General features: G+C 40.0%; 2 protein-coding genes across 2 annotated transcripts in view; both read right to left on the reverse strand.

Annotated features, from left to right (window-relative positions):
- The window catches only part of LOC124158536 (ER degradation-enhancing alpha-mannosidase-like protein 3), a 35,825-nt gene extending 35,071 nt beyond the window's left edge, over positions 1-754 (reverse strand). Inside the window, exons 1-2 of the mRNA XM_046533671.1 lie at positions 185-754; positions 1-46 (exon numbers count right to left, since the gene is read on the reverse strand). Coding sequence (XP_046389627.1) covers positions 1-46; positions 185-321 — 183 coding nt within the window. The 5' untranslated portion in view covers positions 322-754. The remainder of the gene's footprint in view (positions 47-184) is intronic.
- An 8,536-nt stretch (positions 755-9,290) lies between these two features.
- On the reverse strand, positions 9,291-15,784 carry LOC124158538. Its single transcript, XM_046533672.1, has 2 exons — positions 14,462-15,784; positions 9,291-10,202 (listed from the first exon to the last, which is right to left on the reverse strand). Exons 1-2 carry the CDS (start codon positions 15,006-15,008, stop codon positions 9,421-9,423), a joined length of 1,329 nt encoding a protein of 442 aa, XP_046389628.1. The 5' UTR covers positions 15,009-15,784; the 3' UTR covers positions 9,291-9,420.
- Between the last annotated feature and the right edge of the window lie 3,011 nt (positions 15,785-18,795).

The following is an 18,795-nucleotide window of genomic DNA, read 5'->3' on the forward strand; positions in this document are numbered from 1 at the left end:
CATGTACGCCTTATAGGCATGATAAAACATATCCCGAGCTTCCTCCCTGAAATGAGCAAATAAAATATGATGATATCAGAGAAAATGATATTGCTTGATAAATACAAGAAAGTATTAGCTTTGCATCTCTTAAAACTAATTGTCGTCCGAAAGATATGGAGAAACAAATCACCAAAATACTCACTTAAGCAATTCCCTCTCTTCCTTCCCCATTCCATGGGAAACATCGCCTACTTGAGCCGTAACATAAGAAAATATCGAAAGTAAAATAAATGCTGAACAACACCATCTTCGATACACTAACGAAGGTGGGGGTTCCATTTCAAAAGATAAATAATTGAACTAATTAGATAGGATTTCCTCTTGCCTAATGTCAGGAGAGGCGACTAAAATATGCGAGCAACATAATTACTTATGGCTTCAAACATATTCCGACCTATTTAGTACATAATTTCGGATGGGTCAGGTTATTTTTCCACGGTATAAAAACAATAAAAGAGCAATTACAAGGTATTAATGAGCTAGTAATACATTGCCCATTTCACCATAGCTATGTTTATGCGCCACAATACAGAACGCCGATAATATTTGATCAGCTGACTAGGTCAAATAATAGGCAAATAAATGCTAGGAACATATTTGAACGAGCACCAACTAATAATTCACAAATTTCTTCTATGCTTCAAACTAAAGGGTTAATAATATTCCTCCTCCCCTTCAACGAAAAGTGATACGACGGGTAGTTTTTATTAACGATTCGAGTATGTTTCATACAACAGAGAGAACATGGACGAGAAGAATATAGACGTTAGGTAATGACAACTCCTAACATGCCTTAATTTTTATCCGCCAGGTGCGCTGATAGTTAACTCACCTTTTTTGCCTTTTGCTACCGTTGATGTGTGCTTGGAGTTTTGATAGATATTTATGTTTAGCCAGTAATTCAGAAGGTAAATAAAGGGTAATGTTTCAAACATGAAGGAATTTTTCATCAAAGAAGATAGTTTTTTTGATTGGAGGTCGCGTGAGATGTTTTTGATTTTTTGTGTGCGGAAAAAAGGTTGTGAAGATCGTGTTTTGGGGACGGAACAAAATTTAGGTGACTTTAAATAAGTTTTGCGGATTTGCGAGTCGTTTTTAGGATATTGAAGAATGGGCTGGAAGGAGAGAGGAAGTTGCGCTTCTTTCTCTTTGTAGAGGTCCCAATTAAGTTGATTCCACCATTCATCCATTTCTCACTGAGATTACGGGTTGAGTGAGAAGACACTCTAGGAAGGTAGGGAACCCTGACAAAAAACATTTTGCCTTCCAGAATTTACCAAATTGTCTGGTGAATTGTGGTAACAGAAAGCAAAATTACTTTCATATTGCTTTTCATTAACTCTTCAAATCCCAAATTCTGTTATATCCCATTTGGTTTCCTTTGCATTTTTGAATATAAGTCGTTGCATTTTACGTCAGATCGGCGGTATGTTGATGAAACTTTTCAACCAGCAAAAGTCACTCCTCAGTAGAACTGCATTGGTTTGAATATTATTATTGGAAGGGACAAAGTGCTTGTCACCTTGGTGGTGGCTTCCCTCATGGCGTAAATGACCTCAGCTGTCGGTCGCCTCCTCCAAATACCATACCATCTAAGGTAAATCACTTCAGAGCTCCATTGTTAGGTGAATGTATCAAATGACACGTCGACTTCTGGTGGTGCTCCATGTCCTGGATGAAAAATAATGAACATTATCTTTGCTGTATTCAATGCAACCTGATACTACTGATAACAAGCTTGAGTTTCGTCGACAGCTTATGAGGCATGAGCTAGGGGGAATAATCAACATTGTAGTTGTCCTTAACATTCGAGAGTCTCTCAGCATGGATACATCGGTGGAATTTTCAAACCACCACAATCTAACTATCCCGCTGCTTGGAAGCAGAATATGGGCCATGCCTCTTCATGAGAGAAGAGACATAGGCTGGTAAGCTGATTGGTGGACATCCCAGAAGATATATTTGCATAGGTCCTGCCAAAGGATATACCAACCCGTCAACTTCAGCTGCATTCTTGGAAGTGGCTAGAACCAACTGTAATTGCTGCCATGGACACAACAATCTTGAGGAAGAACCCTTGTGTACTTGAACTTGAGTACCCTTCATCCTTTGGACGCCTCTTTGTGTGAGAGTTCACACCATGGTCACCTGGAAGAACAACCTGAATTGCAGATAGCATGATGGCACTATCATATAGGGGACCCGCAATGGCAGCTCCATCAACTCAATTAGGAGGTAGCAAGCTCTCTCCAGGATGTTCAGCATTGGGAAAAACACCTAGCTGCTGACATCTTGGAAGATGACAGAGATCCAAACCCTATATATGGAATGTCTGCAGGAGGCTGAGGCTAACGTAGTAGCAGGACCCACTCAAAATTTGGGATGGTGAGGTCATTAAGGGAGAAGTCTGAGAAGATGACAGAAGTGTTATCTATATATGTTTTGCTGAAGTGTTTTTGCCCAATCCAGCCACACGGGAATCAGCTGCTGTTGAGGGGGAGGCCCAGGAATCCTTGGAATCACATAATAATGCTATCCTGGGCACTGAGAACATCGGCAAAAATGATATCATTGGTGTCATACACCACCCACCTTTAGATAAGGAAGGCACAAATGAGATTCCTAATGTCATTGTGCTGCAACTTCCAAAGACATATTCAATGGCTGTGCCAGGATATTCTACTTCCCTATATGAGGTATTGAATACCACCAAGTTTCTGCAGGAAGTAATTCATGGTCTCCCTAAAGACGACAATAAAATTCAGATGAAACGAAAGCAGCAGCTGATGGCCCCGAAAAGGACTGATGAACAGATCGCTACTACAGAAAAGGCGATAGCACACGCTGTCCTAACTTACATTGCCGGTACTATGGGAGAGATCGCGAGAGCCTTCCAGAAACAGAACATCATGACCAGGTTAAAATGCATCATCAAGATGGTGAATATCCTCGTCAACACGAAAGACCATCCTTGTAAAGACATCTGTGGAGGAGTATACCAGATTAAATGCAGCTGCGGTGATTCCTACATTGGCCAGACATCAAGAGCACTGAAATGCCAAGTCCAAGAACACAGAAGGGCTGTAAAAAATAGACAATTCAGCCAATCAGCTGTGGGGGAACACCAATGGAGTGGACTGACCCACAACATTTACTTCGACAATGCCTCTCTATTGAATAAAGAAGGCTGCTACTACCCAAGGATCATCAGGGAGGCAATTAAAAAACATCCAAGAACTTCAACTTTGAAGACGGCTTTACTCTCGCCAGCACGTGGAAATGTGTCTTCAACGATCTCAACCAATCAGAGCAAACCTCCACAAAATAGAAACCAAACAAGGTGTATATAAGGACGACCAAATTTCTGCTTTGACACACAGTAGACCTGAGGAAGCCAACTGGAACATTGGTGAAATATTGTCCAGCGAAATGGATAAATGTGGAGGAAACCCAGAAAAATTGCTGCCTACTACCATAATCTCTGCGGAAGCCTACTTGGAAACAATCCACCCCCAATTCCGGCTAACCTCCAGTCCAACTAACCAGGGTTTTTTTTTTGAAGCTTCCTGTGGTCATGCCTACATTGTTTTGGAAAGTTAATGAAATAATTAATGTTAGATTATTAAGAACTAAGGTATTTTTTTCCATTTACCCTCTACATTTTAAATTTTCCATTTAGAATAAGGTTGCTGATTTTTAATTTTTCATTGAAGTGAAATTCTTTCGGGAACAAAAGATTAAATTCACCATGAAAAAATGATTTTGTTAGACCAAATATTCATTCAGAACTCCTGGTGAAATGATCTGAAAGTTGCAATTCTTTCCAAATGAGGCAATCATAGAGTGAAAGCATATAGTGAAATCATAGACTATGAAAGAACAGAGCAACTTTACTTTGCTGCTGGTTATTCATCCTTCCCACTGCTCACTGCCTTAATGGATTCCTCAACCCGTCTTCTATATACATATTACCTCCCTTATCACTCCCCTCTCCACTCAAACTCTCTTCCTCTCCTTCAGCCCTTCTCCCTCCCCTTGAGCCAAACGCTATATGTACATAGGGGATAAAAACCCAGGCAGCAAACGATAACCATTGCATATCTAAATGAGGTTGCTATATCCAAAGCACATTATTATGTAAAGGATATTTTGACAATGTTACATAGATATCCTACATGTAGCATCTATGCTGAGTTGCAAAAATAATGGTACATAGATATCCAAGTTGTAATATGTATCCATGATATTAAAAATTGCTCATCCAAACAGTATCCATTAGTATCATATGCTCTGTGTATTGAAGAGCACAAATGCTTTGTCTGTATGTTTTGGGATTACCAAAAACCATAATAAATCATCCCATTATCCACTAATTAGATGTTGTGAAGATATCTAAAAGATGTAATATGGAACTCCATGCCCACTATTGGACATCCCTTCAACGTTGCTTGGTGGGTCCTTTGGATGTTCGACAGTTATCCATACAGCGTTGATTGGATTAACATAGATATTGCATGGATGTCATATGTTAACACTAATAATGTTGTTGGGATATTGATTGCTGCTTGGGAAGAGGCTACTTATACTTTGATAATGACTCAAACAGTGGTGTCATGGTGCCAGAATGCTATTCCTCCACTGGTTAACAAAACACATAATAGTCAAATATGTAACACTTTTATCAATTTTGTTGCCTCAAAATTTCTAATATATACATTCGTAGCCAAAACAAAAAAAAATATAATAAAATATAAATAATAACTTGTAATAAAGAAACACACAGAGTCATTTTCACTTTTAAAAAGTTTAGTGTTCCTGCACTGCTAATTTTGCCATGACGTCACTGGATTGTTGAAACCGGGCTGCTCAATGAAGGGGTTGGATAGTTCAGTATTTAACCTCACTTCAATAAATTACATGAAAGTAAATTCAACTACGCTTATTCTGATGACAAACTATACAGATGTGTCTCTCAATCTACTTTCGTCTCTCATGTGCGAAAGTCCTCCGTTGCCTTTCCGTGAACATCTCTCCATGGCGCCTCCCTGTCGCTAGGCTCTGCGTACCCTGGTGGCATCAGCAGGGACCTCAGGGCCCCAGGGCAATGACCTCAGCCAGGTGGCTGTCCTTTGTGGTGGTGCTTGAAACTAAGAGCTCCCCTACAATCAACATTTAAACTGTGTTGAAATTTACTGCTGTCTTTCATTTTCATCCCGTGTAAATCTGCTTTTAAATGCCTTGCGTGCACTCTAGGGTCAATGGTTAATAGCTTCACTCAGTCTCTGGTGTGCCTGTGTAGGGGATGCAAATGTTTTAAGGTTAGAATTAAACCTAAAGAAGGGTTACCACTGGGAACTTAAATCCAGCTCATAAAGGTTGAAACAAGGTTATTATGAGGATTAGCAAATATCCATCATTTATATTATCAGAAAATTCTTCATCCACTGTTCCACCTTATTTTTAGCTTCATGAAACTATGCACCTGTAAAGACACTGAGTTTAGAAGCTGTAGCCCTTTCTATAATTAAAATATAGTTTGATAATTATTGAATAATTAATTCATTCCATTATTAATTATTAAATAATTATTTAGAAAACATTAGTGTGATCTTAATTCTCTCTTGGATGGGTCTGAGGTGGTTCTCGGAAACACATTTCCTTATGGTAACCACACAGGCTCAGGGAATGAAAATGCTATTAGTAAATTCTGCAGAACTCCCAGGACCTCATCACCGATGTTTCAGTAAAATTATTTGACCAGGTTGACATTTAATTGAGGGTGAGCAGAATCAGAGCAACACAATCTAAACTTTATAATCACTCTACATGTATTTAAAAAAAACATAAACCCTTAAAAAGACATTTAATTCCATGGAGAAGGTGCTCATGCATAAATTTGACTCCGTTCAAATGTAAGGCTGTTTTGCTCCGTTGACTGTCATGCACTTGCATGTGATTCATGGAACTAATTCTGGTATGATATGGTATTTCGAGGAGATGACCGACAGCCAAGGTAATTTTTGCCATGAGGGATGAGGAAGAAAGGAAGGGTGGAGAGAAACCCAGCATCGGTTTTAGCATCCTCTTGACGAAAGGCACCAAGGGGACCATGGCTTAACATCCCATCCAATGTACGGAGTGCTGCTCTTGAAGTGCCCTCCGCAAAGTACTCAAGCAGGGATCAGGTGACCTCTGAAAGTTCTTTGCTACCGCCTGGATTTGAACTTGGGCCCATTGGGCTTGAAGCTAACTCCCTAGCCACCATACCAAAACAATCCCCAACTAATTCAGACTTTTGTCTTAATATTTTACCTATTTACTTTCCTCATCCCAAGGGTCCTGGTCACTTATGTACACTCCTGAACCCACTGGTTTTAGAGGTATCAAAATTCAAAAAGCAGTTAAAGGGGGAGAGGTCCAACTCAGGAGTACCAAAAGGTATGTTTTGAGAAGGGATGGGGTGTGGCTGAAGAGAGGGGAGGGGTTGGATAGGGACCTCCTCACTGCACTTTCCCATAGAAAGCTGTGTTTAATTTTTTCTTTATTTCCTGTGTTTTACAATTAGTGGGGAGAGCCCTAACCCCCACATACATATATATGACCTGGAGGTTTGGTAAGGGGCACACAATTCTGTTAAATCTGTACAATAATCACCACAATAACGGCCAAAAAAGTGTATTTGATCCTGGAACGGATAGTCGTAAACCTCCAAACAACCCTACCATTTGTAAGATAGAGACCGATGGCCAGCAATATATTCTCTCACCAGCAGTGGCGCAGCGAGGGGGTTTTTGGGGGATAAAACCCCCCCCAGAGCTCAGAGAAATTTTTAAGTTTAATCCATTTTACTTAATTGGATTGATATAACTAATAGAATAGTGCAAGGATTAATAAAATATCCCTCAGAAAGGCGTAAAACTCACCATTTTGAACCATTTACCTTAAAATTCTGCAATTTACTAATCTCGCACCGCTTATCCTGGTGGGTATTCCATACCCCCACACACCCCGGTAGTAGTTGCACCTTAACCCCCTCCAGCCTTAATTGCTAGCTGTGCCCCTGCTCACCAGTTACTGCACATAACTACTGAAGACACCCCTTCTGCTTTTAGGTTAAAAGTACGATCACTGTCTATTGTATCAAATGAAATATATTTCTGAAATATCATACCAGTAATGTACCTGGAATTTAGTTTCGGGGAGGGAGAGCAAGATCAATGTAATTTTAGGTTAAGTAATTTTAACCCTTTTGCTGCTGCTCACTCTCAAGATTCTTACCCCTCACATGTGCCGAAAGTGCTGAGAGCACGGCAGGGAGGAAGAAAAGGTATGTTCACAGCGGCCTGCTATGCAAACATACCACGTACATTCATAGCGGTGATAGGGTAAAATATGTACACTCCATAATATTTTAGATTTTAGATCATATGATAAAGAACTCATAAACTCTTTAAATGACTCAGGCGTCTTACTTTTCAAGCAATTATATTGGCATAATTTGTACAAAATTTTTATGCTTTGACTTCAATGGCAGCTGCTTTAGCTACCTATCCTTGCTGTAGATGGAATGTGATACCAATTGAAGTTCATAATTAAAATTTTTGGCTATTATACTATGGGCATCCCATTGGTCTCAGGTCAGATGGAACATAAAATGATACCTTTTGATTTGAAGTAACTATGTATTTCATACCCTGGGTGCAAAGTGTTGAAGGCATACTTAATGTCAAACTTGAGGGGAAGTTATTGAGGACAATTTCATGCATAATTCAATAATTAGTTAGTTATATGAATGTAGGATTATGATCAATGCTCTACACTTCTTATTGAAGCTTTCAGATAACTGCCTTGCCTAATATGAAAAAACACAGGAAATGAAAACATAAATATTATCAGATTTGCAGAACCTAGTGGCACTTGTGTACTCAATGCCAAATGTTAGGTAAATGGTCGAATGTGTGATTGGAGGAATTAATTCCTGGGTTTTATGGTTCAAGTCCTCCATCAGATAACACACTCTTTCATCACCCAAACTGATTATCTGTGAAATACAGCAAGTTCCTATGGCTGACAAATTAAGGGAGTTTATCCCATAGATCCTAACAATTTAACTTCTTGTCCAGACCTGGCACACATTTTATCCTGAGAAAAAGTTTCCAGGCTTACTTTAAATCTTATCCAGCTTACTTTAAGGTAGTCTCTCTAACTGAAATAATTTGGATTTCAGCTTAAGATCACATATGTAGTTGTGTGGCAAAATTCCTTCTCACCTGCCCTTGTGAACATGAGCGATAAGTGTTGCTGTTTTTCTGGGAAGTGAAGAACTTAATTTCTCTGAACATGGAGTGGAAAAGATAGATTAAATTGAGCCTCCTCTCTTGATTGAAGGAGAGAACAATTAACTCTAGTCCGCTATTTTTAAGGCAGAATAAAACCCAAAAATAATGACATTTTAAAGTTCCAGTGACTTTTTAATTGGGTGTTAATTTTGGAAAACATCACGGATGCAGGTAAGAGTTAACCTTTAGACTGCTGGAATGTATTTAAACGTTTTGTATGCTGACTGCAGGAAAAAAATTTTTTCATGTTTGATCATTGCTGGACTACCTCCTTCAGTTTCCCTAAATTTTTATTGCTAAGAGCCCAAGTGCACTTTCCCTCACTGTAGGGATCGCTAGTGCAGCTTAACTCTCCCCGACCACCCTAGAAAAACAGAGCATTTAAAAATGCTCCCACAGTCTAAGGGTTAAGGTTAGGGGAGTATAAATGCAACTATGTAATACTGGGGGCCTGAGGGGTATGGAATATACCTGCCAGGGTAAGCCAGAGGTGCATAGACCCTCCCCTAGCTAAATCTTAAGATAAATGGTTCAAAATGGTGAGTTTTACGGCTATCTGAGGGATATTTTATTAATCCTTACACTACTCAATAAGTAATATTAATCCAATTAAGTAAAATTGATTTAAATTAAAAAAAATTCTCTGAGCTCTGGGGGTGGGGGGGTTATCCCCTAAACTCCCCCCCCCCCACCCCTCTTTCGGCAACACTGGAAAGCATCACTTGGTTTTGATCATTTTTCACTTTGCAATCAATATTGCTCCAATTGAAATGAGAGCTACTCCGCATATCAATTGATGTGGAAGGTCAAGACCACATAAGTGTGTAGAAACACTTCATGATCACGGTGTGTACAAACATAGTCAAGTAATTACCCACTGCTTTTGGAAATGCCTCTAAAGAAATAAGGTTTACTTTGGAGACACTTCATTAAATCTTACTGATTATATGTATCTTGCTACAGGAGAATTAGAAAGTCTTGTGAGAACTGTAAAATGCCCTGGAAGATTCCACTAAGCTCTTCTAACAAGATGTGTAATTCACTTCCACAGTTTCAAGTGTTCCAATATCTCTTGATACGCTTCCATCAGCCGGACCTTGTAATGTTCACTCGCTTTAGCATTTGCTAAAACTTTTTCCCCTCTGTCCCTCAAGGCAAACGTCATGAAGTCTGGTGGTTCCTGGCTTCCCGCTTTCAGGAATGGGTCCACTTCCTCGATATTTAGAATGAAGGGGAGATAGCCTGTTGCAATGACCTTCCCAAATAGCCCTAGTTCTGACATTGATTCCTTCAACTTCTCCAAAGACATTAACTCATCAAGTTCTTTCTTTCCCACTATGTTCCCTAACTGTTTGTGATACTCTTCAAGAAGTTCATTCAGGTTGTCTTGCCTGAACTTCCTTGTGGTGGATGTATGGAGGAAAAGGAGTAAGTCTATAGCCACTGGAGCAAATCGTATGAGCTGCAGGTCAACTAGCAATGCATCCACTGGTTTCTTCTCTTTCCCAGACATTGCATTGTCCCTGAACATTATGTTGTTGACCCACACGTCACCATGACAGAGGACGTTGAAATACTTCTCCGATGGCTGTGTGATCTGAAAAAGCTTTCCCCAGCATTCCTTCACACGCTGCCTAATCTCTTCTTTCTTCTCATCAGAGCCAAAATGCTCAGGCCAGAATCCTGCCACAGCACTGGATGTTGTCTTGGCAGTAGCCATTGCCCACTGGTAGCCGCTGCTTGTCCTCTCCTTGGTCAGGAACATCTCCTTCGCTGGAAGGAACACTTCATCCATGTAGTTTGCATTATCTGGCCTCCTTGCTGAAAAAAGAAATACCAGGTGCTCTAAACATAATGTTGGATATCATATTATATAATGAAGGACCTCAGACTTTAAGGGGGTATTCACATTATTTTCCATGAGAAAAATTCCCCTGGACTGAGAATCAAATCACGATGTTTTGGCTTTCTGGGTAACAGCGCAGACAACAATATTGGTCAGGTTCTTTAATTCCCATAGATATTTTACTTAGGTGAAATGGTGCGAGATGTTATACGCTTGTAGTCCATCAAGGATGGCAATAAAAGGGAATATGGTTTAATTTGCGTTCCAGGGGAATTTTTTCTCATTGCAATTACATAATGTGAAATTCACCACTACTCATGCACCAGGCTTGGAATGAATCCATTCACCTCCAAATTTCATTGATCTGTCACTTAAACATAGTATATTGGTGTGAGGATATGTTTTATATGTAAATAATTTAAGGTGACATTCATCCCAGAATGAGGCAGGCAAGATATCACTATGCAATTAAAAAAATTGCATTGTAGGGCTTCGAAGAACTCTAAATTGATTGAATAGCTGTGGTTATGAATATTTCTGATTAGTTTATTAAATTGAATTAAAAGCCAGAAAATGATTTTTCTGCTTAAAAATAGAATGAATTAGACCACTCTTTTAAATAAATCGTAAAGGAAGATGGTGTTCCATCATTGAAATGCCATGGGCCCATTTTGGTTCCTTATGTTTATTAAACAGTAAGTACTGATTTTTCCTGGAAATGGGAACATTTGGACCTTTAAACTATGGCTTAGAGTCCCTATTCACTGCTTTTTATGCCACTTGCTAGGGGTTGCAGCCCTTTTAGAATTCCTTAGGACAGCCAATGTGGGGTAACAGCTTCCCCGTATGGTGAGGTGGTTTTAGGGTCATTAATAGTTGGAGGTAAATAGTTAGAACATTGGGTTACAATATTGCCATGGTGGAAAGGCATGTGTGTTATGATGATCCCTAGAGATGCAGTCACAGGATTAATTCTCAATTACTCCTGGTAGGGCTACCATTGCCAAATAGGCCGAAGGGTGGGAGCCAGACAAAAGGTAGTCCACATCATGTTGTCAGGTGAAAAACACTTTTGGTATGGAATTGGGAAACTCTTCTAACTGTCTATTTCCTGAAAACATGGAGTATAACCAAATAAACCTCGGAAACTCATCGAGGGAAGACTGCTAGAATAATTCTTAAACACTACATGTAAACGTACTGTAATACTTAAATAATGATTGTTAGAAACTTCCAATTTCAAAATTTAAATGCATAGGAAATTGTTTAACCCCTAAAGTGCCAGCGATCCTTCGGCCTGTGGTGTATGTGCAAAGAGTACAAAGGACCGATCTATCAGCCAGGTTTTTTTTTACACTCATGCCTTTTATTTTTGGTTTTATGTAGCTTTGGTGACTATTTTTAATATCTGTCATGCTTTAACATATCCGTAAGTTTTGGGAGCAAATAAAAAAAAATAGTTTCTGAAAATGCAAATTAGGGTTTATGTAAATATTTAAGCGCAAATCCACAAATTCACCAAAAGAAGCCCTGGCATTCTTCAGCATACCAGACACTACAAATGTTAAGGCTGGCACTAAAAGTGTTAAGAGCCTCTTGTCTTCGCACGATCTCAGATGCATAATCGCTGCGAGGTATTGCATACCAACAAGGCAACAGGGTAATCAAGGAACCGCCCTCCTCCCCCAAAAACAAAGGACTTTAATCGGCCCCTGGAAGTAGTGGAAAACAACTCAACTTAGCTGTGTATTTGGTTGCATACACGTAGGATAACGTAATAATTCATACTTCGAATCGAAATCCTCAAATTCAATTTGCTGTAGCATATTTGAGTATACGGAAATCGTATTTGGTATTTAGTTGGTAAATAAATCTATTGGATATACAAATAATTAATAATATTTCAAAAAAATCAAATTGTATTGGAGCTAAAGCCGGTAACGTCGTGTAAACAAAGAATTGCAGAATCCTGTATTTTGAATTTATTTCGGAAAAGAAGGAGAGCTCCAGCTGTATTAGAAAAACTTTTATACTTGAGTGAGTGAATATATTAAATCGTATCTGGCTTTATTTGGTGGAAGTTCGATATGTCCATGATGAAAGAACACAAATGGTAATTTCAACAGTTTTTAATTCCAAAACTCAACAACGGACCATGGTTTCAAGGAAAAACGATACAATGTACTGAAAATGATGCAATGTGTTGAAACCATGGTCGGTTGTTGAGTTTTGGAATTAAAAAATGTGTAAATTACCATTTGTGTTCTTTCGTCATTGAGTGAGTTAGTCATCAAGACAGGTGGATTAGCAAAATGAAAATTTTGCTTTCATAAAGCTGATAAAATAAACTCATCAAACGATGATAAAAGCCATAAATGCGTGCCTGTATTTTTTGAGAGTGGGTGTAAAATTTGGTCTTCATTAGACGGTCAAATCTGTTGTCATTTTGTGTAAAATTTAAACTTTGCGCGAACTGAAGACCAAATTCGCAGGTCATTTTTCAGTACGTATCCGTTGATATGCATAAATGGCGCAACTTTCGAGGGGCTTACAATTCGATTCACGAAAAAATGATTTTTTTCAACAATCCCAATTGAGTAGAGACCACTATTTGGGAAGCAGACTAGAGGTAAAAATGGATACAAAATGAAGGGGATACGGAATAAAATAGCATTGGCCAAAGTTCATGAACGGGAAAGTGCTGATTAGGGGGTATTTAGTAAAGAGAATAGAGGAGAATATTTATCTGGAATGTATTGTTTTACGGTTCGGAAACTAAGAAGTTTAGAAAAGATAACGAGTTAAGACTAGAAGATTTCGAAATATGGGCGTGGAGGAGGATGGAGAAGGTGAATTGCACAGACACAGTAAAGTAAGTGGGAAGAAACTTGAGCAGGTAAAGCAATTAAACTATTTCGACAGCAGCATTAAAGAAAACGGATACAGCAATAAGGACATCTGAAAGACAATTGCGCTGGCAAAAGAGGCGTTCATGCACAGAAAGGAGCTTATGAGAGGATCGTTATGTAAGAGTTTAAAGTGAAAGTAAAGTTTAAAGTAAAGTAAAGTAAAGTAAAGTAAAGTAAAAAGGCTAGTAAATAGTTTGATTAGGAGTGCAGCGCTTTATGGTAACTTATATATTTATGGAAACTTAAGGATGGGGGACGAGAGAAAACTGAAGGCGTTCGATACGAGGGTATGCAGAAGAAAGGAGAAGTGGACGGAGAGGAGAAGGAACGACGAAGTGCTATGTGGGTAGTATCTAGATATGTACTACCCGGTGGGTAGGATGTAGATGAGATGAGAAGGAGACAGAAGGAATGGATGGAGCGAGTACTTATCGGAGAGGGCGTGTTGAAAACAGTATCACAGAGTAGAAGGTTGGGTATACGAGGGAGAGGATGGAAGAGAATAGGATTTGTCGACAGAATGAAAGGGAGTAGGCCTTACTGTGAATTGAAAAGGAAAGTCCATGAAAGGAGGGGAGTCTGCCAGAATACTTCTTTAATACTCAATGGAAGACTACCTTAATCTGTAAATTACTTTAATAATAATAGGTTGGTTTCCTATAATTTTTTTATTGCCTAAATCGAAAGATTATTACTCCTGGAGTACATATTTCACGCGTTTAGATTTTTAAATTACGATATCTATTTTTGGCGATTAAATGAAAATTGAACAATTTCAAGCGCGCGAAAACGCGGCGGCTAAGTATGAATGCTGGGAAAAGCCCGTGTGACGTCTGGCTGCTGCTGTGTGAGGCCACCTGGTTGCGAGGCTATGTACGCCGCTACGATGCAGGCTGCTATCAGGTAGCAGAGTACCCTGCTAGTAGGTAGTGCTTGGCTTAAATAAGGATTATTATTACCCTATCAAACGAAGGAAACTTTCCGACCATAGGCAGTTTTAGTAGGTGATTATTAATAAATGTTTCCCTGAGATCTGTGCCTCATACATGCATTAATAATCTCAGACGATGTAAAACTCCTATCTACTCGTATAGAATCTAGGTCCCTGTGACGTCACGTGGAGTGGCATCGCATGGGCGCAAATCTGACATTTTTCAAATGAGGTTAATATTGACCACTAACATTCGTCTAAAGTGGGATTTCTAAAACCAAATGATTTGTATATTATGAATACACTAATGGTGGGTAACGAATCGCAATCAAAGCCTTTCGTTTTCTTTGATAAAGGAAACTACCCTATTATTATAATTATTGGGTAGCCCTACCTGAGGGTGAGTTGGACTTCATGAGGAAGGACGCTGCATGGAAGCGTGCTATCGTTCTCATGACGATCCGGGCGTGCTCCAAGTCCAACGGTATCATCTTGTCCCGGATGACGTAGCCTTTCTTGGACACGTCCTCCAGAATGATCATTTCCGTGTCCTCGCTCTTGGCGGGTGGTCCTGCATCGCCCGATCTGCCACCTACGGTGAAATAACACGAGGGAATGGGCAGGGGGTGTTCGGACGGTAGCAAGGACGTCATGATTGGCTCGAACACTTCGTAGAAGGCTATCTCCTTCTGGAAGTAGCGCAGCTCCGCCAGGAAAGAGCGGTGGCTCTCCGAGGTGGGCAGCATTTTGACGAAGAAGAGGATGTCCTGCTTCTTGCCCTCGACCCAGACCGTGACGGTGACCAGGAGGTGTTTGCCCATGAAACCCACGATTTTGTCGCTCACGGGCTTTGCGTTGTAGTGATCCAGTTGGAAATCGGATGTGCCCAGGAAATTTTTGGCAGCGGCGATTATGTGATCTTTCCTCGGAGGCTCATCCATGATGTTCACCTATTTGATATGTTATCCAAGGATTGCAATGACCCAATGGTGGAGTTTAAAGCGTGATCACAGCTTCTCCGATGAAAACTGTTCACTGAATGACTGCGTCGACACTCTTGAGAGAGAGTTGATTGCTGAACGCTATTATAATAGTTAATATATTTTCCCGAGATTAAAAGTGTCTATGTTTCTAAGCTAGATTCAACACTACAGAAAATGTGTTCACTGAATCCAGATAGTTAAGAGTAGAATCCTAAGGTAGTTATTAAGTTAGCTATATTCACCACTTACTAAAATTTCCAATGACTTCTATGGTCCGACTTGTTTCAATGCTTGAATAAAATACGTATTCACAACTGATCCACTTATATTCTGCTCTTATATCTGATTTTGTCTTTGGATTCTTCCAGGAGGAGCTGTTAGGTCAAAAGTATCCTAATATTAAGTTTACTTTCCAAGGATTCTAACGGTTTGAATACCTTTCAATGATCGAGTCAAAGACGCTTACAGACAGCCAATCTGTTGAACATGAATGCTTTGTTCAACCCTCAATGAGAATAGGTTAGCAGCTAAACGCTATATTACGAATCTCAAAGGGCTTTAAAGGCCCGAATACCTTTCAACTCTCGAACCAAAGCCGTGCAGAGGGCTCCGTTTCCAAACAATATCTGAATATCTCTGGCGCTGCTTTCCGTTGATGTTTAGGAGGCTGGCAAGCGAACTGATTCTCAATGCACCTCTCAGTGTAATATTGAGGCTACCTATTCACTCCCGTAGGTGTGGTGATTTGGGATTGATGAGACATGCCAGTGGGGAATAGGACGAACGGAGAGGAAACGTTTATTGAGACGAATTGTGCAGCAATAAAGGGAGATTGCAATTGCTCGCTTTATAACGGTGTTAAGGTCACACTCATAACAGTTCCTCCTCAGCTGCAAAACTGTCCATACAATCGCTCCATGGATATAGTAGTAGTAGTGTTTGGATTTAGGGTGCGTCGACGGCAAGGTCATTTTGCACCACTACTGTGCTATTTAATTACAATTGTTATGCATAAAGTAATATAATGCATCTGATGTCTTCGTTGAAAGTGTACATAATTAGACTTTATTAAAAATGTTTATTTCTCTGAGAAACCGAAATGTACAGATTAAGTTGGTAGGGTGGTCTCCTAAAAGGGTTTTTAGGTCTCCCCCTAGATTATTTCGCCTTCGCGCTTCGCGGTACTTAACACAATCTAGCATGATGTGTCTAATACTTAATGGACATTTACAATCCCCACATTGGGGAGGTTCCTTCTCTTCAGTAAAGAGATACGCATGGGTCAGGGGGCTGTGCCCTATCCTCAATCGTGTAAGTACTACTTCCTCTCTCCGATTACTACGAGCTGAGGAGGGCCACGCTGCTACCGTGTCCTTGATGCCACGGAGCTTGTTATTATTTAGAATCCTCCATGACTCCCTCCATTTTCCAAATACCACGTTTCTTAGAGATGCTCGTAAGTCCTCGTGGGGAACCAGCGTTGAGACTAGAACTTCGTTATTCAGAGCTTCCTTGGCCATAGCGTCTGCTATCTCATTCCCGGCTATCCCCTCATGTCCCGGTACCCACAGAAAATGGATATTCAAACCCTTTCTCGAAAGGGTCAGCAGGAGAGAGTGTATTTCTTGCACGATCGGGTGCACGGGTGAGAAGCCAGAGATGGCTTGTAGCGAGCTCCTGGAGTCAGTGCATATCACAAAGGAGCCGCCGTGGTCATCTAGGGCTTCTAGAGCTGTCCTTATGGCATAAAGCTCCGCCGTGTACACACTGCACATCGGGTGAAGCTTTGCTCTGATGTTCCCGTGGATAGGGGAGACCACTGCACATGCACAAGCAGAGTTATCTTTCGAACCGTCAGTGTAAACGGGGGTAAGGTTGGGGTGATTCCATCGGAACATGGCAAACAAACGCTGGTACTCCGAGGGAGTTGTGGAAGACTTCGAGCACTACTATGGATATATCCTGAGGTAGTTGGTAATTCGACACAGTAATATGAATTAAATCGAAACTTGTACGCGGTGGAAGGGCTCCATATTAGCAATCAAAGACACTTCGTTACTTCCGCAATTTATTGTAGAAATTCCGACCGGTTTCGGCTGTCACGCCACTATCAAGTACATAAATACATAATATAAAATATTCAAATAAATTCACAGGCAAGGGAAGAGAGGGATAGGAACTTATAATAGAAAAAGGACGAGGACAACGGTGCTGTGGTAGATGTAAATAAACAGAAATCAGAGGGTAAAAATGCGGACTCGAACCCAGAACCTGCCTATGTACTTGATAATAGCATAACAGCCGGAACCGGTCGGAATTTTAAATATTAATGGTGGAAGTAACGAAGTTTCTTTCATTGCTAATGCAGTCCTTGGATTTGATATTTTCTCAAGTATTTCAATATTCCGATTACCATTCCATGGTAGAGTCATGGACGCACTTATAGCATGCCCACTGCTAACATCTTCCTTGCATTCTTAGGCAAATACTTACTTGAGAGTCGCAAGGTTGGTTTGTTAAAAAAAGGATTGGAATAGTCCGATTACCTTTCTGTGCTTGAGTCATAGACAACTCCTTCATTGCTAAACTAATAGCTGAATGATCTAAGGCTACGCACTACCTCGCAAGCCACCTAAAAAGGCGTGTGGCATGGGGTTTTAGGACGCCAGCCATATGAAAAGCATATGCTCAAACAAAACAAAATTACGACTAGCCTTTATTAAAGTTATTTATGGGTCGGGGGAAAAATTGAACGCCCTTGCCACCAGGCAATAGCCTACTTGCAGCAATATGGCTTAAATATAGGCGCAATGCAAGTTAAGCCGTGGGCAACAGGACGAATACGAAGGAAAGGAAGCGTTTATTGAGATGAATTGTGCGGTATTCAAGGTTGATGGCTATAGCACGCTTCATAATGGCTTTAAGGTCACCCATACACCATGAGGTGGGTACCCACATGGGTATTATGTAAGTTCTCACTATGTATCATGCTCAAACGCGATGAGTAGGAAACACTGTATCTGTGAAGATCATTTGAATCAACAAAGTAAATAATGTGAATGTCAAAAAATAAATTGGTAAGAAGAAGTAATTTTCTGAAAATCATGAGGAGGAAAGGAAACAACTTCGGCCACACTTGAAGGCTTTGCGGTCTGATAGAGACAGTCATCTAAAGTCCAGTGCAAAGGAGGGACACATAAGAGGGACACGCATGAGGTGTTTATATCATGTGATTGAAAGTGATGAGTTCAAGAGATCTGAAAATGATGAGAAGCAAACGGAACAACTTAGACCACATGAAGAGTAACAGTCTTTGCTCAGACGTAAAATTTTTATTTTTGAGATGCAGGTATATGTTGACAACGCTCCACTTTACAAACCCCGAACATTTTTGCATTGAAATGAAAGTTTTATACACATACTTCGTCACAAAATTAGATCATTTTAGAGGGTGAGAAGCGTCCTTTATATATTATTATTATCATTATTATTTTTGATAGCCAAGGAAATATTTTTATTATAGCCAGCTCAAATAATGGACAATTTATTACTGAGTATGATTACTGTAAGTATAAAACATTTGAAGACAGCATAAATGGGGCGCATTAAATTGCTTCAGAAGCCATATGTGGTCCACGACCTCCGCAGCAGACGACTTGAGAGTTACCAAATCATTTATTCGGTTCGAAAGGTAGTTCTCTGAATAAATATACTCTCAAGCTCTTAATTTACTCTGAATTAATCC

The sequence above is a fragment of the Ischnura elegans genome, chromosome 5 (genome assembly GCF_921293095.1).
Source record: "Ischnura elegans chromosome 5, ioIscEleg1.1, whole genome shotgun sequence".
Taxonomy (NCBI): domain Eukaryota; kingdom Metazoa; phylum Arthropoda; class Insecta; order Odonata; family Coenagrionidae; genus Ischnura; species Ischnura elegans.